The 18,592-nt window shown below is 67.2% G+C and overlaps 5 protein-coding genes across 5 annotated transcripts in view; 3 read left to right on the top strand and 2 right to left on the bottom strand.

Annotated features, from left to right (window-relative positions):
* Positions 1-591: 591 nt before the first annotated feature.
* EMIHUDRAFT_206971 (hypothetical protein) lies at positions 592-2,396 on the top strand (the record flags this gene model as incomplete). The annotated part of the gene is made up of 6 exons (XM_005776338.1): positions 592-644; positions 807-978; positions 1,155-1,213; positions 1,295-1,353; positions 1,506-2,155; positions 2,259-2,396. The coding sequence occupies 6 exons, from the start codon at positions 592-594 to the stop codon at positions 2,394-2,396; spliced, it is 1,131 nt and encodes a 376-aa protein (XP_005776395.1).
* A 2,209-nt stretch (positions 2,397-4,605) lies between these two features.
* EMIHUDRAFT_206969 (hypothetical protein) lies at positions 4,606-6,328 on the bottom strand (the record flags this gene model as incomplete). The annotated part of the gene is made up of 5 exons (XM_005776337.1): positions 4,606-4,758; positions 5,209-5,299; positions 5,469-5,588; positions 5,742-5,905; positions 6,146-6,328. The coding sequence occupies 5 exons, from the start codon at positions 6,326-6,328 to the stop codon at positions 4,606-4,608; spliced, it is 711 nt and encodes a 236-aa protein (XP_005776394.1).
* A 1,529-nt stretch (positions 6,329-7,857) lies between these two features.
* Positions 7,858-9,296, bottom strand: EMIHUDRAFT_206968 (hypothetical protein; the record flags this gene model as incomplete). Its single annotated transcript, XM_005776336.1, has 3 exons — positions 7,858-8,127; positions 8,401-9,005; positions 9,092-9,296. 3 exons carry the CDS (start codon positions 9,294-9,296, stop codon positions 7,858-7,860), a joined length of 1,080 nt encoding a protein of 359 aa, XP_005776393.1.
* A 75-nt stretch (positions 9,297-9,371) lies between these two features.
* Positions 9,372-11,926, top strand: EMIHUDRAFT_206967 (hypothetical protein; the record flags this gene model as incomplete). The annotated part of the gene is made up of 8 exons (XM_005776335.1): positions 9,372-9,537; positions 9,823-10,317; positions 10,450-10,554; positions 10,627-10,714; positions 10,855-10,927; positions 11,208-11,288; positions 11,418-11,579; positions 11,828-11,926. The coding sequence occupies 8 exons, from the start codon at positions 9,372-9,374 to the stop codon at positions 11,924-11,926; spliced, it is 1,269 nt and encodes a 422-aa protein (XP_005776392.1).
* Positions 11,927-16,350: 4,424 nt separating this feature from the next.
* The window catches only part of EMIHUDRAFT_435500 (hypothetical protein), a gene marked incomplete at its 3' end in the record, with an annotated part of 3,015 nt that continues 773 nt past the window's right edge, over positions 16,351-18,592 (top strand). Inside the window, exons 1-4 of the mRNA XM_005776334.1 lie at positions 16,351-16,481; positions 16,719-16,797; positions 17,603-18,058; positions 18,239-18,371. Of these exons, the coding sequence (XP_005776391.1) occupies positions 17,734-18,058; positions 18,239-18,371 (458 nt within the window). The remainder of the gene's footprint in view (positions 16,482-16,718; positions 16,798-17,602; positions 18,059-18,238; positions 18,372-18,592) is intronic.

The following is an 18,592-nucleotide window of genomic DNA, read 5'->3' as shown; positions in this document are numbered from 1 at the left end:
CGGGGGGAGGGGGGAGGCAGGCCGTCCTGTGGGCGCGGAGAGAAACAGGAGCAATTGATTGCCGTTTAGTTTGTCAGGGAGAGGGCTATGAGGGGAAGTTTAGTCCCTTTATAAGAAAGGGAGGGGGGAGGGGGGGCCCACCCCCACTCCGCCGCGTTTTAAGGGCGTAGCCGCCAGAGGCGAACCTAAAAACCCCCCCCCCCCCCACCACCACCACCCTCCCCCCCTCCCACCCACCCCCCTTCCGCGCAGGCGCTCGTCGGCAACGCCACCGCCCTCGCGGCCGCGATCGCAGAGTGGGCGGTCAACACCGTCGCCGAGCTCCTGGCGCCTGAAGAGCCGGTCGGCGGCGGCGAGGCGGGCGGCGAGGCGGGCGGCGCGGCGCTGTCTGAGCTCGCTGCCGCCACCGCAGCGAGCAGGGCGCGGCAGCAGGCGGCGGAGGCGGAGCTGGCGCGTTTGCGGACGGAGGAGGCGGAGCGGGCGCCGGCGGCGCAGGCGGAGCGGGCGGAGTCGGCGGGGCAGGCGGAGCGGGCGGGTGGCGGCGGCGGCGAGAGGAGCGAGGAGGAGGCCAAGGCGGCGTGGCTCGCGCGGATGCAGGCGCCGACGTGGGGGCGGGCGGAGCGCGAGGAGGCTGCCAAGCAGAGGTGGCTCGCCAGCCTCGAGGCGCCCGCGTGGCAGCAGCAGGGGCAGCAGGGGCAGCAGGGGCAGCAGGGGCAGCAGGGGCAGCAGGGGCAGCAGGGGCAGGGGCAGGGGCAGGGGCAGGCCGGAGCAGAGGAGGCCGGAGCAGAGGAGGCCTCGCCGGATAGCTCTGACTCGTTTGGCGAGCGCGCCGCGCTGCTCGCCTCGCTCGCCGCCGATGCGCTCTCCGGCGCGGCAAGGACGGCAGAGGTGGACTTTGCCGCCTACCGGGCGCTGCGGCGGAGCGGCAGGCTGGCCGCTGGGAACCGAGAGACGGGAGGGGGTGGGGCGGCTGGGCGAGTCACCGCTGGTCGTGTTGGCTGCACAGGCTGCCCACGCTGGCGGAGGAGGCGGCTGACCTCGCGCCCGCCCTCGCGCCCGCCCTCGCGCCGGTGCGGCGGGCGATCGGCGCCGCGGTCGGCGGCGGCGAGGACGGCGGCCGCCTGGCCGCGTTTGCGCAGCAGGATGCGCCCGAGGCGCAGCGCGTCACGCGGCTGCAGCAGCGGCAGCTCTCCGCGGCGCAACGGGAGCTTCGGTACCCCTCCCCCTCCCCCCCCCCCCCCTCTTCCCCCCCGTTGTGATGCACCATCCTGAAGCGGCGCTTCGAATGGGACAGGCTTGCCTCCGCCTTCGTCACTCGCGCCGCCAAGGACAGCTCGGACGCCGTCGCCCTTGGTGTGCTGCCTGCCGCTCGCGCGGCGGGGCGCGTGGCGGCGTCGCAGGCGGACGCCGCGCAGTCGGCCGGGAGAGGACACGTCCAGGACGCGCCCCTGACACGTGCCATCACAAACTTGCCACGCAGGCGGCCGCCGCGCTGCGTGTGCCAGGCGCCGAGGTGCGGCCGGCGCCGAGCAGTGCGGCGGTGGTGCGCGAGCTGGCGGCGGCGCTGAGGGACGAGTACGCCGCTTCGGCGGCGCAGGCGGCGCGTGGGTCGCCGTTTGCGCGGCAGCTGCAGCCGTTCGACGGTCTGACGTCGCCTCTCCGCGGCAGTGGCGAGGCGAGGGCCGCTCCGTCGCTCGCCCCAGGGGCCGTCTCCCCAGAGGCCCTCCCCTTGGAGGTGCCCCTCCCCTTGGAGGTGCCCCCCGTCGAGGAGGCGTACGGCGCGCCCTCCGCCGCACCCTCCGACGGGGCGCGCGGCGGAGGCTGGCGCGACTTGCGCGATGCGGCCACGCTTGCTAGAGGCGGCGGCGGCGCGGGGGGAGGGGCACCGCCGGTCGATGGGGCCGGCAGGCAGCAGTTCGACGTCGGGTTTGACCCGCGCGTCGTCGAAGCCGCCGTCAGTGGCGCGCTCAGTCGTGGCGGCGCGGCGCCTCTGAGCCGAACGCCAGGGCGTGTCGAGGAGGAGGAGGAGGAGGCGTTCGTGTTTGACGTTGCGGCGGTGGAGGTGGAGGACGAGGCCGAGTCGCAGCAGAAGAAGGCCCTCGCTCTAGCCGACGCGGCGCTCTTTGCCGCCGAGGCGCGCCCGGCCCGCACACTTGTGCCCACGGGACCATCCTCCAGAGGCCTTAGCAGCCGGCCTTCGCTTGCGGCGCTAGGTGCTCGCCGAGACGCTCGGGCGAGCGACCCGCCGCACGAAGCAGGAGCTGGAGGCGGAGGAGGAGCGAGAGTGGGAAGCGTTGCGCGCTTTCACGCCGGAGGAGGTGGCCGGTCGGCAGAGGGAGGAGGAGGCGTGGGCGGCACTGGTCGAGGCGGTGACGGAGGTGATCGAGCGGGAGTGAATGATGAATTGTCTGTGAAAGATATGGTACTGGGACGTAGCACGTACCTGTCACACCATGCCCGTATTTTGCACAAATTCACATTTGGGCAGCTGGGCACATCCACAACCACATCGCGCAGTTCGCACATACCCCGTACGACATACGGCTTTATGCCCCGCATCGCGGCATGTCGTGTAAAGTCGTACTGAACGTACGTACGGCTACCCACGGGTTAACGTACGGCCTACGCGCGGGGCGACATACGTCAGTATAAACTATTAGTAATCTCAAGCCGTACGGGGTGTGCATATGGAGCATGGAGCGCGGGGGGACGGAGGACACACCTACGGCTCGAATATCTCTGATTCCGGGGGTCCTCCGCGTGTGGACTGTGGTCGCTCCATCTCCGTCCCCGCACCCCGGGGGCAGTTATATTCGGCGCTTTCTTTTGTTTATGGGGAGCAGAAAGAACGAGACATCGCCGCGCGACGCTCCCTCGCTCCCTCGCGGCCTGCTCGCGGCCCGCCACACTGCTGAGGTCTCGGACCCTGCCTATCAGCCTCCGCGGGGCTCGGCTTCGCCCCGCGTAATATCTAATTACGGCAGTTCCGCGTGTTCCGTCCGTCCTTTTTCTCAAGACTCCTTTTATGAAGCAAGACGTAGACATCGCGACGCCTTCTCGCGGCCTGCCACACGCCGCCGAGGTCTCGGCGTGTCGGGCTCTCTGCCCCAGACACTTGTCGTTTCTGGTTGGTGTCTCTCCTTCAGACGCGGTCGGTCTCGCCTGCCTTCCCGGAGGCTACACAGTCTGGTTTTGCCACAAACTCATCGATAAACATAGCATATCCGTACACGAGAGAGAAGTGGCGCAAGTGCTCTCAGTGTCTCCGATGAGTGGACAGTCGATCAGTGAGGAGGCTCAGCGCGCCGGGGCGAACTCCAAAGACCGAAGAAGAGTAGGCCGACTCAAGATATGAAACCTGCCGGTGGAGCCTGCCAATGGCATCAACGTCGCGAAGGGAACAGTGGCACATGTGATGAACGATTTCGGCACCCCAGTGCAAGCTTGCCTGCCACGTCGGTCAGAGCCAGAGAGACGCAGAATTGAACCGGCTCACCAGTAGCCGTAGCCGTAGCCGTGGCCGTAGCGCTCGTAGTCCGGGCCGTAGTACGAGCCCGGGTTGTATGCCTTGCGCGACTTGTCAACTGCATCGAAGGCCGCCTTGTTGCCGTACCGCTTGTCCTGCGCCAGGACCACCTGCGCCTTGCAGTAGATCTTGCTCGCCTTGCCGTACCACGTGGCCTCCTTGTGCGGCAGCTTCTTGAGGTCGCCGTCGGTGAGCCGGTGGTAGCCCTTGGCATTGGACGCGGCCATGATCCCGCCGCCGGCCTTGACCGCGCATCGTAGCCCCTGCGCATCGTAGACGTACCGCGTCTTCTCCTTCTTGCGGTCGCAGAGAGCGCAGAGTGGAACGCCAAAGTCCGGATGGTCGGCGCACCGCCGCTGCCGGCAGTGGACCTGCGAGCGGGGAGAGGAGCACTTCAAGGGTAGGTGGAAGTGGAAGGGGAGAGGGACGGTGAGTCGTGGGCGCGCACGCAGACGCCATTGAGCCCGCGCATCATTGCGTCGAGGTGCGAGCCCTGTGGTGCGGCGACGGCGGAGATTAGGCTGCGGCTCATCCGAGTGCAGGTGGTTGAGCCCGACCATCTACACCTCCCTGACCTACTAGCATAAGTGTCTTCCCCTCCCCCTCGCACACAGGATTGACGCTGCTCTCGGCGCTCGCTCCCTCCTCGCCGCCGCGAGAGGACCAGGCGTGCCCGCGCGCCGCGGGGGCTCTGCAGACAGCCAGACGGCTCCGCGAGGTCGGACCGACTTTTTCAGACTGGACTATTCTGGGTACCAAGGGTATGTGCTGCTAGATCTCACTGAGCTGAGCTCATATCTGCCTTGTGCTTGCGGCAAGAGCCATATACACACGAGGACCGCAACGGCGCCGTAATCACAGAACAAAAAGAATGCACGGCCGCGCTGTCTGCCTCTCTCTCTCTCTCTCTCTCTCTCTCTGTGTGTGGTGTGTGTGTGTGTGTGTGTGTGTGTGTTCTTGTGTGTGTGTGCGTGTGTTAAGTGTAAATTACTCACACTCACGAACAACGGCGGGTTATCGTCAAGAGCGGAGTGCGCACACGATCACACCTCCATAACCCGCTCCAGTCTCTCACTCTCTCAGAGAAGGAAGCGCACAAAGCCTTGCTGGGCGAGGGCGAGGCAGATGCGCTCTTCGCACGCGGCGTCGTGGTTTGCGGTGTGCGCATCGTCAAAGTAGTGGATCCGCCCGCCAATCTCCCGGAAGTGGTCGAAGCCCAAAAGCGTCACGTGCTCAGCGGTGGCGGAGAGGATGTCGAGCGGCGGCGGCCGCGCCTCTTGCGGCCGCGAGTGCGGCGTCGGCGGCGGCGGCGCGGGGAGGGGCGGCGTGGAGGGCGAGCTGGGCCGCGGCGGCCTCGCTGGCGCCCAAGGAGCTGAGGGTGGCGACAACGGCGAGGGAGGGCGAGGCCAGGGGAGGGGCGGCGGCGTCGAGGGCGGCGTCGATTCCGGCGCCGCCTCCGCCCCAGCCAGGTCCGTCGCCACGCGCCACCGACGCTGGAGGTGCAGGTGCCACACAGTGAGCAGCCTGCGCGGCGGGCGTTCTATGTTTCCTTTCCATGTCTCTGCACTACAGAGAGTTGAAAGGGGACCATCGTGCTCGGAGGTTGAGGGGGAGAGGGGGGGGGGGGGGGGATGCCCTGTCGACGGCCATCGCCGCGGCCCGAAACGGAAGGCCTCCGTCACGCTGCGCGCTGACTCCTCCGGCAGGAAGGAGACGGCGGCGAGTGCGGCGGGCATCTCTGCAGCGAGCTCCTCCGTGACCTCCGCCCTCCGCCTGCACATAGGGAAAGGGAAAGGGAAAGGGTCACATGGGCGAGGGTGGGCTCTTTAGCCCGCATCTCCACGTCCGTAGAGGCCCCCCACGGCATTCAGAGTGCGAGGCTCGGTGCGCGTGTGTGAGCGGTGTGTAGAGCAGCCGTGTGCCGCCTCGGTGAGTACTATACCTCTGATAGTGCTGCTCTCCGAGGAAGAGGTACGGGATGGCGACGAGGACAGGCAGCCCCTCGCCGCCGTCCTCCTCCGCCGCCCAACGGTGCGGGTACTTGCGCAACAGCTCCACGCACCTGTGTGTGGAGGGGAGGAGGCGCAGGGAGGCTGCAGCGAGGCGGGCTCGAAAGAAGAGACAAGGGCGGACTCGAGACGAGAGAGAGCAGAGGGTGCGACGGGAGGATCGAGCGCTAGAGGCTGCGGCGCGCGTCCAGTCCGAGACGACCCACAGCGAGGTCCTGCTGCCGACGTCCCTCGCGAAGCCGTCGACCTCGTAGTCGTTGAATCGTAGCACGTGGCGAAAGGCGTCGACTGCGGCGCCCGCACCGCCGCCGAGGATCGACCGGCCGTTGCCCACGACGACAATTCCGTGCTCTCGGTCCTCGGCACGCTCCTGGAGGAGTACACACGATCTAAGGAGGCCCTCTGGTGAGACGGGATCCGAAAGGGAAGGCGCGTGTGTCGAGCAGTAGGCGCTATGCACTCTCGGCAATGCTCTCGGCGAGTCTCGACGGACCTCAGCGAGGGCGGCAGCAGCGGCCACGGCCGCCTCGCGCGAATACTTTGGGCGCCATCGCCCTCCAAACCATCGGAGCGCTGCCGGCAACCACGACGGCCCGGGTAGAGGGCGCACCTTGCTGCGTCGCACAAAGTCGGAAGCTTGCCGCCGCGTGAGAGCAGGGCCGCATCGCTGCAGCAGTGCGAGCAGCAGCTCGGCCTCATCCACATGATCCTCCTTGGCATCGTCGTCCACATGCTCCTTGGACGCTTCACCACCGGCCGATGGATGAGACTGGCCGACAAAGTGCCGCAGCATCGAAGGCGGCCGCGAATTTCTGGCTTGGCCGCGACAACCCTGAGTTTTGAGGAGGACTGAACCTAGCGCCGAAGAAAAAGAAAAAGAACGAGCCACCAGGAACAAAGCGCACTAGGTCACGCATGGCATCAGAAGTTTTGTCTCTGGGCCCCGAAAGGCATCTCTAGCAGCGTCGTTACACATGCCCCCTCCCCTCCTGGGCGCATGCGCCTCACGTCTCGCCAGAGCATAAGCCCTTGGCGTGTGGCGAGACGAGTTTTTCGCCATGCAGCGAGCAGCAAGCCGCCCGCCGCAACCAGCCGGAGGCCTCGCCGCGGCACTGGCTGCGCCGCGGTCCCGCACCCGTCGACGCAGCTCCCCCCGCGGAAGACCGCGCGTACGTAGCGACGCCTTGACGATCTCGAGATGAGCGCGCCTGAGGCTCGCCCACCTACTGCCCCTGAGAGTTGGTTACGAGTGGGATCAGCTCCCCCCCTTGGGATCACAGCGTCCACGACCTCACACCCAACATCGCAGGCGGGATCAGAAGGGGACTCCACACCGGACACCGCCCGGGTACAGACCCCCTACCCGTCGGATTGCACAGGGCCCCCTCGGAGCAGCCCATACACAATCACGCATCGGCAGAATTAGTGCCTGAGTCAGGCAGACAGCACAGACAAGGAGAGGAGAGGAGAGAGAGAGAGAGAGGAGAGAGGAGAGGGTGAGGGTGTGTGCACACGTGTGGAGAGGGAGGGTGTCTGTGGTGGGTTGTAGTCATACTACGTGGTTAGAACCACGCGCCCCTCAGGAGCTAAGGTAGAGCTGAGCGTCCAAGACGCCTCGGTGCCTCCCACCGGCGTGAAGACCATCCGGATCTACCCAGTGCGTCCTCCGGACGGGCTGGTCCCCGCGATGGCCCACGGTCCTCCGTCGCCTGGTTGAACCCCCTGCCTCCCGGTTGACCCCCACTCCTCGTAGTCCATCATGAAATAAACTCAAAGACCCACCACGCCTCCAGTCTCCACCTCCACCCGCGAGCCGCCACCGCTGCCGCCCGCCACGCCGCCCGCCGCGTCAGATTGCCGCGACGCGCGCTTCGAGTCGAGTCGGAGAGCCGCGCCGCACCAGCAGCAGCATCTGCACCACCACCAGCAGCAGCAGCACCACCACCACCACCAGAGAGAGAAGCGCACCTGCCACACACACACACACACACGATATGCTCATCCATGCAGGAGAGGCAGCAGGCACAGAGGAGATGACATGAGAGTGGCAGTTTTCTCTCCTTTAGAGGAGCCAGCAAAATCGCAAAAAGTGATAAAATACAAAATGGCAGGCACTATGTGAGCCCCCCCCCCCCCCACCCGACGCCGCCCCCCCTCGACACAGCTCACACACCGACACAAACACATATAAACACGCACAGGCACGTGCTGATAGGGACGCCGGGACGGTCCGAGACGCCCATATGGACGGTGATCGCCGACGACTGACGGTCCGCCTGAAGCCGGCCGGGATAATAGAGAGACCCAGCACGGGCGCACCGCTCACAGAGATACCAGAGCCGCGGCTCCGGCCCACTGGGCCTCTGAGTGCAGCCTCTCGTCGCCCGTGGAGAGGTTGCACGGGTGGGAGACCGGCCCATGTGCCGGGCTCGCGCCCGGTGGCGGCGGCTGCTGCGGTGACGCCTGGGGCTCCATGATGGCCTGCGAATGGTCCGCAGGCGGCGGCGGCGGCGGCTGGTGGTGGTACTGGCCAGCCTGCATTGGCATGTGCGGCAGCTGCTGCTGCGGTTGCTGCTGCGCGTGTACTGCCGTCTGTGGCGGTGGGGTCTGCGACTGCGGGTGGGGCGGCTGCTGCGGCTGGGGATGGGGATGGGGTTGCTGGGGCTGGGGCTGCGGCTGGGGGTGGGGGTGGGGCGGTTGCTGCGGCTGCGGCTGGGGCTGGGGCTGCGGCTGCGGCTGGGGCTGCGGCTGGGGCAGCGGCTGGGGCAGCGATGGATGCTGCGAGGGGGGCTGCTGCGGTGTTTGCGGCGAGGAGGGTAGTGATGCCGGGTGTGTCTGCTGCGGGTGTGTCTGCTGCATTGCCACCTGATGCAGCGGCGGCGGCATCTGGGATGCCATCTGTGGCGATGGCATCTGTGCGTGCTGCTGGTGGTAAGCGTGCTGCTGCTGCTGGTGCTCCGGGTGCTGGATAGGGTACATGAGCTGGGCCGCCTGCTGCATCTGCATCTGCGGCAGGCTGGGTGCTCCCGCTGCTCCGGGCGCGGCGTGCTGCATCTGCTGCATCGACTGCTGCATCTGCATTTGCGGGTTCATGAGCATCTGCATTTGTGGGGTCAGCTGCGTCTGCACCGGCACCGGCCCGTGGGGGGTCATTGGAATCGCAGGCGTGTAAGCAGCTTGTCCCGCGGAAAGCTGCTGCTGCAGCTGTGGCAGGTGGATGGCGGTCCCGTACGGCTGGGGCGGCGGGGGCTGCTGCGGCTGCATTGCATAATGCTGCGAGGCGAGGGCAAAGGAGATGGCGCGATCCATTCGCTCCTCCAGTGCTGGCGGCCCGCGCTTGCGGCCCACGCGCGGAATGCAAGGAATGCCGCGGTCCAGGCAGTTGGAGCAGGAGCCGCACTTGAGCATTACGCAGCGGACCCGCCTTTTCATGCACGCCACGCAAGCTGACCGGCAACGCTTCCTCTCCCCTGTGAGGGCGACGAGCAGGGCGGGGTCAGGCGACTGGCGCCGGGCGTCGGCGGCGCGTGCGGTGCCGAGCGGGCGCAGAGCTCACCGGACGGGTAGTACGACTCTTTCTCCACTGGCTCCAGTAGTTCTGCATGCGAGAGGCGCTCTTTCTCGTTCTGCCGCTGGTGGGGCACGACACTGTTCCTGTTGGCGGCCTCGCCACCGTCGAATGGGCCAGACTCAGACTCGGAGCTCCCGCTCAGCCTAGGACTGACTGCCGGCACGGGGGGCACAGGCTCTTGCGCAGACATAGCCTGTTGCTGCAAAGTCGGGGCACGGTTGAAGACGGGAAAACCAGGACATGAGCCGCGTTTTTGAGACTAGATATGCCGCACTTTTACTCGATTAGGCCACACGAATGCGCGTTATTGGGGACGGACGCTGTATCGATCAACAACTTTTCGAATATGTCGGACTTTCGGCGCAATAACGCGTGTTTGGCTTTGAGTGCAATAGCACCAGAACGGACGGGAAAACGGCCCGGTTATGGTTGTGAGAGTCGGTCGGCGCTGGCAAAACTCGAAAGGGGTTGCACGCGTGCTGCACACCGGGGGAGCAGGAGGGGGAGGGGAGAGGGGGGTAGAAGAGTGTATGAAGACAACGAAGAGAGAGAGGAGAGAGGGGACGGGGGAGAGATTAGCCGGGAGAGAGGTCGCTGCAAGGTGTTTCTTTCATTCATCCTGTTTTTCCAGTTGTGCTCGTGCTTTTTGATGATGTTGGTGAGATGCCTTTCGGTTTTCTCTTCATGTGCGAGGGGCGTCGTAAATTTCTCTGCAGGCATGGAGGAGGGCGGCTGCGTGACGGTCGTGACAGACCCTGCCGTTGGACGCTACCTGCGCGCGTCGCGTGCCATTCGGGCCGGAGAAGTGCTGCTCTCCGAGCGGCCCTCTGCGTGGTGGGTTGATCCGAGCTTCCGGCAGACCACGTGCGCACGCTGCCTCGCAGCGTGTGGCGATGCGCAGCAGCGAGAGGTGTGCCAGGCGTGCGGCGGCGCGGTTTGGTGCTCGGCCGCCTGCCGCACAGAGGACGCGGATCGCCACGCGGTGCTCGCGCCGTGGATCAAGGCGTCTGAGGCGTGGAGAAAGAAGCGAGCAGCGGCAGAGACGGCCGGCACAGGCCCGTGCAAAGGTGCTGCTGCGGAGGCGGAGTCGGAGGAGGCGGTCGGGGAGGAGGAGGCGACCGAGGACGCCTCGCTGCTCGCGTGCGCGGCCTCCGTGGCTGCACTCCACGCCTCTGACAGACACACCTTTGATCGCGTCTGGGCGATGCACGGTGACAGCTCTGGGATGACCGAGATCGCTCCGAGATGCCTCCGATAAGCCTCCGAGGCCTCCGATAAGTGCCGACGTCCCACGTGTACACGACTGCGCCTGCTCAACAGCGCCACCCCCTCCTTTTGTGCAGCTCCGCCGCTGACCTCGCGCGAGGAAGAACGTTGCTCTGCGCTCGCCTCGTGGTGCGAGCAGGCGGCGCTGTCCGCCGCCATGCCGCTGGGCGAGCTCTTCCTTGGTCTGCTGCTGCCCGACAGCCAGCTTGCAACGAGTCGGCGATGCTTGGAATGATTAGGCGACCTCCTCCGAGGCTGCTGCGCCCGCGACCGCGCTAACAGCCTCGCCCTCACGTCGCTCGGCGGGTGCGTCGAGGAGGCGCGCGAGCACCGGCCGCACGGGTGCGCGCCTCCCCGCCCGCCCGCGACAGAGCCGCTGCCACCCAGCGTCGCGTCGATTCCTGCGGCGTCGAGAGGTTGCCGCCTACCCGCCCGTGCAGAGCCGCCTACCGCACACACGCCGCCCGCCCGCCCACGCGCAGGTATGCCCTCTATCCGACCCTCGCGCTCGCCAACCACTCCTGCCTCCCCACCGCCGCGCGCGTCGACGCCTTCGTCGCCACCGGGCCACGACCGAGGGAGGGCGGCGGCGGCGAGGGCGGCGGCGGCGAGGGCGGCGAGGGCGGCGGCGGCGAGGGCGGCGCGGCAGCCGCGGCCGCCGCCGACGGCGCCGTCGCCCCGTCGCTCCGAGCGCCCGCCTCGCTCGCGACGGAGTACGTTACCCTGCAGGGTCTCGCGGCGGGGGACGAGGCGCGCGCCCGCTCCGCACCCCCTGGCGCGACCTCGGCGCCACCTCGGCGCGAATCTAGATCCCGGCGCGACCTCGGCCGCGCAGGTCTCGATCTCGTACGTACCGCTCGACGTGATGGTGGCGCCGCGGCGCGCCCGGCTGCGCGACGAGTACGGATTCGAGTGCGTCTGCGAGCGGTGCGCAGTCGAACTGGAGGGCGACGAGGGCGACGAGGGCGGCGAGGGCGGCGAGGGCGGCGAGGAGTCGGGCGGCGGCGGCGTCGATCTCGCGTACGTCAACATCTTCGTGCTCAAGTACTGCTGCGGCGTGTGCTCCGGCACCCTCGCGCCGCGCACTCGTCCACCGCCGGCGGGCGAGGGAGGGGCGGCGGACGAGGCAGGGGCGGCGGGCGAGACGACTCCCGGGGTGTGCAACCGGTGCGGCGGCGAGCAGTCGGAGGAGGAGTTTGTCGCGCGGGTGCAGCGCGCAATGGAGGGCGAGGAGGGCGAGGAGGGCGAGGAGGGCGGCGAGGAGGAGGAGGAGGAGGGGGAGGGGGAGGGGGAGGGTGGCGAAACCGAGGCGATGGCCGCTGGCTGCGGCAACTGGCAGCCTCTGGGCCGTTTTGGCAAGCGCTTGAGGGAGTAGGCTGCCCCCGCGCGACAGCTAGTGCGAGAGAGGAAAGGGATTGCTGCATGCTGGCGGGACTAGATTCGGACTTTCTCTAGGACTGTTTCGCGTCGTCATCACCTTCCCTAAAACTTCTTTTTGCCGCCGCGCCGCAGCCTGGAGCCGCAAGCGAGCGTCGAGCGACGCCGCGCGACTAAAGCCGTACGGGGGTTATATACTAGCTACTTTACGACGGCTCCAGGAGACCAGGAGACCAGGCGAGTGGAGAGCGGCCCCCACACCCACCCCCGCGCTGACAAACAAATCTCTCTCTCTCTCTCCCGCGCTCGCCTCGGCCTCGCAGACTAAAACACCCCTTCGGTTGCTCCGCAGGCGCAAACAGGGTGTCGACCTTGCAGAGTCGCGGTGTCGCGCTCCAGCGGAAATGCTGCTAAGCCGCCGTCCCTTGCACGAGCGAAAAGAAAACGGTGCGATCGACGAAATGCCGCTGCTCAGCGCGAGAACTTCACTCTGTTCACTTCGAAGGGCGCGCAACTCAAGCATATGGCGCCTGACAGTGTACGTGCGTTTAGGGTTTAGCTACTAGGGGGTTGCATCAGAGGGGGGGGGGGTCTGAGGCAAGGGGGCCCAGATCTGCTCGTCTCAGAGGGTACCTCTGTGCCAAGAGAGGCCATCCACGAGCGGCTCAGAGGGTACCTGGGCCGACCCTCTGAAGGCCTGTGCCCCCAAGCCAACCTCTCTCGGCGCAGCCTCTGAGGCTACGGGGACCCTCTGAGACGCCAAGGCAAGCCCCGCGAGGCCGCTCCTCAGAGGGAGTTTTCAGCGGTATTTCAAGTCTGTCGAGTGTCGTGATCCCCCACCAAGCAGCGAATGCCCCCCCCCCAGCAGGCCCAGCTTCCATTGGTTTCGGATACCTCAAGTTCGAGTTCACTAGGACGCCGCGGCGCCTCATGGCCAAGCTGGAGCAGGGGGCGGATGTGGAGATCATTACCTCCTCCTCGGGCGGCCGCTCCAAGCACATCCTCACTCAAGTTGACGGGTCGGCGGCGCCGCTGGCCGCGCGAAGCTGTCGCACGCGCAGGGCTCGGCGCGGGCGCTGTGGGCGAGCCTGCAGCAGCAGCAAGCGTGTGTGGTGCCGGGCGCTCGAAGCGTATAGAATAGCGCCTTAGTCAATGCTCGCTGCTTCCGCCCCCTCCCCGCCCTCCCTGGTCAGCGCCGTTCGTGGAGGGCTAGGCGCTCCGGCCTCCGCCCGGGGCTCTCGCCTCTGTCTGCCGAGAGGGGGCTACCTGAGCCCTGGTGTCGAGGTGTCGAGGCCCGGTGTCGAGGGTGTCGAGTTGCTGTCGAGGGGTAGAGGTGTCGAGGCCTGTCGAGGCCTGTCGAGGCCTGTCGAGGCCTGTCGAGGCTGGTACCATGCTTGCCAGTGTCGAGGGGTGTCGAGGGGTGTCGAGGGGTGTCGAGGGTGTCGAGCGTGTCGAGCGGGTGTCGAGTGTTGTCAAGAGGCGTCTGAGGTGTCGAGGTGTCCAAGGTGGCAGGATGCAAGTTGCAGCCCATCAACAAAACTTGGGCCGCAGTTGCAAAGCTGTTTCATCCCTTAGTTGCAGCCTCTCAGTTGCACCCCTGTTGATGTAGCACAACCTCAGCACAACCAGTATGCTCTCTGTGGACATTTGAGGACATCAAGTGCCGGGAGTCATTGCCACTGTGCACTGAGCCGCAACTTGACCTAGAACTTTTGAGAGGCTGCAACGGAGGGATAAAAGTACTGCCAGCCAAGTATTGCTGCTGCAACCCTGATTTTCTAACTCTGTGACTCCAAATGGGTCTACGTCTCTGCTGTGTTAGATCATCAGAGGTGTCGAGGTGGTGTCGAGCGGTGTCGAGCGGTGTCGAGCGGTGTCGAGCGGTGTCGAGGTGTCGAGTTTGGCACCTTGACACCGGCGAGCATGGACCAGCCTAGATGGTGTCGAGGGGTGTCGAGGGTGTCGAGTTGACATGGGGTGTCGAGGTGTCGAGTTTGGTGTCGAGGTTTGGTGTCGAGGTGTCGAGGCCAGGGCTCAGGGGGCTACCCTCTGAGGTCAACGCCCTCTGTGCCGCGCCAAGACAGACCCTCGGCCGGGGACCCTCTGAGGCCAAAATCAGCCAAGAGAGGCCACAGAGGCGACACAGAGTCAGAGTCAAACCCTCTGTGCCGCCAAGCCAGGGGTCCGACCCCTCCTCACAGAGGGGGGTCTGAGGCCTCAGAGCGTCCAAAAGAAAGAAAACAGACAACCCAAGGGAGGGGTGGGAGGACGGCACGCCGCCACCACACAGGAATTTTAAGGAGAGGAGTGTGGTGCTAGGAAGCCGTCGCCCACCCTAACCCTTGGTCGAGGCCTGTCGAGGCCTGTCGAGGCCTGTCGAGGCCTGTCGAGGCTGGGACCATGCTTGTCCGTGTCGAGGTGTCGAGGAGTGAGTGGTGTCGAGAGTGTCGAGGGTGTCGAGCGTGTCGAGCGGGTGTCGAGTGTTGTCAAGAGGCGTCTGAGGTGTCGAGGTGTCCAAGGTGGCAGGATGCAGTTGCAGCCCATCAACAAAACTTGGGCAGCAATTGCAAAGCTGTTTCATCCCTTAGTTGTAGCCTCTCAGTTGCACCCCTGTTGATGTAGCACAACCTCAGCACAACCAGTATGCTCTGTGGACATTTGAGGACATCAAGCTTATTGCCAGGATTCATTGCCACTGCACAAGGTGCTGTGCAGGCGCAGCACCTAAGGCTATAGCACACCCCATGCAGCAGCGTCGCCGCTGCATCGTCGTCGCCGCTGCAGCGTTGCCGGCGCACAAAGCGCAACTGACAACAGCGATCATGGCCACAGGCTGGTGCCATGAGTCAGTGGACATTGCCACTGCACAAGGTGCTGTCCAGCAGCTAAGGGCTATAGTGCCCCATCGCAGCAGCGTCGCCGCCGCTGCCAGCGTCGCCGTTGGTTGCAGCGTCGCCAGTGCACAAAGCGCAATGGACCACAGGTCCGCACTCATGGCACAAGCTCACTGGTGTGAGGATTCATTGCCACTGTACCACTGTACAAGGTGCTGTGCAGCACCTGAGGATGGGGGCACAGCGCGACATGGAGAGGGGCTACGCAGGATCATCCACAGGATCACCCACGACGGGAACATTCCTTTTAGCGGCGCGCCGTGAATGAATCAGCCCCGTCGCCGTCTATGCCATCAGCCCCTCCGCCCCCTCGCCCACGCCCTCACCCCCGCCGCCATCTCACCCTCCGACTTCGGCCTCCGCCTCTGCCGCCGCCCTCTCGCCGCCGCCCTTGTCGCCCCCTCTCCCGGCCCGCCGCCGCCCTCGCCTCCGCCGCCGTCCGGCACTCCGGCTCGCATGCCACCGCTCTTGCTCTCGCCTCCAGCTACCCCGCCGCCCTCACCACCGCTGTCGCCGCCACCGTCGGTTGTCGCCGCCGCCGCCGCCGCCGCCACTGCTGCGGCCGCCACCCTTGCCCCCGCCACCATTTTTGCCGCCCCGGCCAGTCATTGGCACCACCTTTGCCGCCACCCTGGCCGCCACCTTTGCAGGCGCTTTTCCCACCGGTGGCGTGGCCCCCCCCCCCCCCCCCTAGTCAGAAGAAAGTGAAAAAAATTTACAACAAAACTTCCTATCCACAACACTGGCGACTGGGCACGGGACTGTGGCGCACACACTGGCACTAACACAGGAAGAATTTTGAACACTGGCAAACAGGGATGGGAAGAGGACAGAGTCCCCACCTTGCTCCTTGCGGAACAAGCAAGCAAGGGGCTTGGGCGGATGCCATTTGGGTGGGGGGTGCGGGGGCCACAGCGCGACACAAAGAGGGGGTGGGCAGGATCACCCACACAGGACAGAGGGAGAAAAAATGTCTTGGAAGGACGACGGGCAGCCCAACGTCAAATTTGGAGCACTTGGAGTGCAGTCGGCAACCTCACATCCAGGGCCGGGGAGCTGAGAAGCGCACCCAGCGGGCCGGATGATCGGGCGGGATCGGGTTGCGGGCAAGAGAGCCCTAGCCCTGGGGGGTGCGCGTTCGCAGGGAAAGGGCCATAAAGTAAACACGGGTCTCCGAGGGTTAGCTCCGCGCTCCAGGTTTCCCCTACCTAGCAGCAGAACGCCCCCTCTACTCGGAGCTATACACTCGACACGGACTCGACGCCCACCCACACCCGGCGCCTCACCACTCCGGACCCCTCTTCGTGGTCTCCCAACTTTCACTCCGGGGCGTCTTCCCCCACGTCACGGTCCAAATTCTTTTGCCGCCAAAATTCTTTTGGCGGCCTTGAAACGACGAGAGACCTCGGGGCGGGCCGGCGTCCGCCTCTCCACGCGCTGCTGGTGCGCAGCGTGCGCCGTTCTGCACTCGGGCACACCACCGCTCCACTCTCCGCTCTCCTCCAGCCGCACAGAGCCCAACCAGACCCCCCGACGGTCGGTGTTGAGCGTCGTTGAGCAGTGCCACGAGAGGCAGCAGCGTCTCGCCCGTGTGCCACAGCCGTGTGTGAGTTGCGATGGGAGCCAGCTAGCCTCCCGACCGGCCTCCCGCGCACACTCGCACTTGGCAGCCTCGAGCCTCACCACGCCCGCTGCACACTGCCTCAGGCACCTTCGCTCCTGCCACCACGCCGCCGCTCCAGTGCTCCTGCCACTGCCGCAGCCCTCCGCGTCGCGTTTCCGCCACCCTTTGACCGAGGCCGTGCGCTAGGCAGGCGTGCAGCTACAGGTGCGCAGCGGCGCGCGGCGCACCACCGCCGCGCTCTCACTCCTCATCCCGGCCAGCTCTCCCCTCTTTCCGCCCCGCAGCTCCCCCGTCACCTCGCGATATCTCCCTCCCTCCCTCCCTCCCTCTCTCGGAGCCTCTCGGCAGGCCTCCGTCCCTCCGCCCCGCCCCTTCCCCCGCCGACCGCGCACCGCGCCATCCCCGCCGCCGTCGGCCTCACACCAGGTCTCATCGGCGCTCTCTTGCGTAGGTTGCGCGCCGCTGCAGGGCGGGCTGCGCGGCTCGTCGCTCGTGCGTGAGGCGCGGCCGCGGCGCTCTCGCCTCTGCTGAGGCGCGCTAGCTGCTCGCCTCGCCGCTCTCCCCCCTCTCTCGCACCTCTCTCCGCACTCTTCCCATTCGCGCCACGCCGCGGCATCGCCACCGCACCGCCCTCTCTCGCCCTCACTGCGCGCTCCTTACCTCGGGATATCTCCCTCCCTCCCTCCCTCCCTCTCTCGGAGCCTCTCGGCAGGCCTCCGTCCCTCCGCCCCGCCCCTTCCCCCGCCGACCGCGCACCGCGCCATCCCCGCCGCCGTCGGCCTCACACCAGGTCTCATCGGCGCTCTCTTGCGTAGGTTGCGCGCCGCTGCAGGGCGGGCTGCGCGGCTCGTCGCTCATGCGTGAGGCGCGGCCGCGGCGCTCTCGCCTCTGCTGAGGCGCGCTAGCTGCTCGCCTCGCCGCTCTCCCCCCTCTCTCGCACTCCCCTCCGCACTCTTCCCATTCGCGCCACGCCGCGGCGTCGCCACCGCACCGCCCTCTCTCGCCCTCACTGCGCGCTCCTCACCTCGCGATATCTCCCTCCCTCCCTCCCTCCCTCTCTCGGAGCCTCTCGGCAGGCCTCCGTCCCTCCGCCCCGCCCCTTCCTCCGCCGACCGCGCACCGCGCCATCCCCGCCGCCGTCGGCCTCACACCAGGTCTCGTCGGCGCTCTCTGCCGTAGGTTGCGCGCCGCTGCAGGGCGGGCTGCGCCGCTCGTCGCTCGTGCGTCAGGCGCGGCCGCGGCGCTCTCGCCTCTGCTGAGGCGCGCTATCTGCTCGCCTCGCCGCTCTCCCCCCTCTCTCGCACCTCTCTCCGCACTCTTCGGCGGCAGCCCCGCAGGCTCGGGTCGCTGCAACCTCGAGTCGGGTTGGAGCGGCTGGGCGGCGCGGGGGCCAGCGTCGGCGGCGCCGCCCCGCCGCCGCCTCGACTCCTCCTCCTCCTCCGTCGCTGTCTACATCTTTCGACGGCATGCGCCGCCTCGCAGGGCGCGTCCAGAGCAGCTCGGGCGGCGCTGCTGCGGCGGGGGCGGATGGCGCGGTCGCCGCGCCGCTCATCGGTGAGCCGGCGCTCCCGCGCGGCGCTCCGGCGGCCGGCGGCGTGCCTCGCCGCTGCGGAGGGCGTTGTCGTCGCGAGGGGCGGGCCCACGGCGGCGGAGGCGCTGCGCTGACGGCCGCTGACGGCGGCGGTGAGGGCCCAAGCGCCGGCCGAAGAAGCGTTGCCGCGATTGCCGTGGCGTGCCGCCTGGCGGGCCCGGCGAGCGGTCCCCGCCGGTCGGGGCTGCCAGCGCTGCACGGTGCGAGCCGCAACTCCCGCCCCCCGCCACCTCTCGCCCCTCCCCCAGCCCTCTCCCTCGGCCCCGCCTCTCGCCCCGCCCGGGACTCTCCCCACGCCGCCTCTCCGCCACCCGCCAGCCATCCCCGCCCCCGCCACCTCGGCCCTAGCGCACGCGCACCCGCACGCGTCCCTGCCGCAGACTGGCGCGGCGACAAGGCGATCGAGGCCGAGCATATGCGCTGGAGGCGACGGCCTCGACTTGCGCGCGATCGGCGCCTCGCTCCTCTCGGCTCGGCAACGATACGCGGCGCGCCAGCGTCGGCCCGCTCAAGGCTGCCCCGCACACACCCCTCTCGCCGTCGCCTCCTCTCTCCTTCCCCCACCATCCTCAGGAGCCGCAACCACGGCGCAGTCGACCTCGAGGGCGCGGACGCGCTGGGGGGGGCTCATATCGTGCTTGTGTGTTGATGGATGGGACTCTATGCTGACGGCGGACCTGCGGCCTGTTTAGAGCCGTACCGCGACTGTGTATATTATTTTGGCTCGGGCATTT

This window comes from Emiliania huxleyi (assembly GCF_000372725.1).
Source record: "Emiliania huxleyi CCMP1516 unplaced genomic scaffold EMIHUscaffold_28, whole genome shotgun sequence".
Classification (NCBI taxonomy): domain Eukaryota; phylum Haptophyta; order Isochrysidales; family Noelaerhabdaceae; genus Emiliania; species Emiliania huxleyi.
This window is presented reverse-complemented; position numbering and strand designations above follow the sequence as displayed.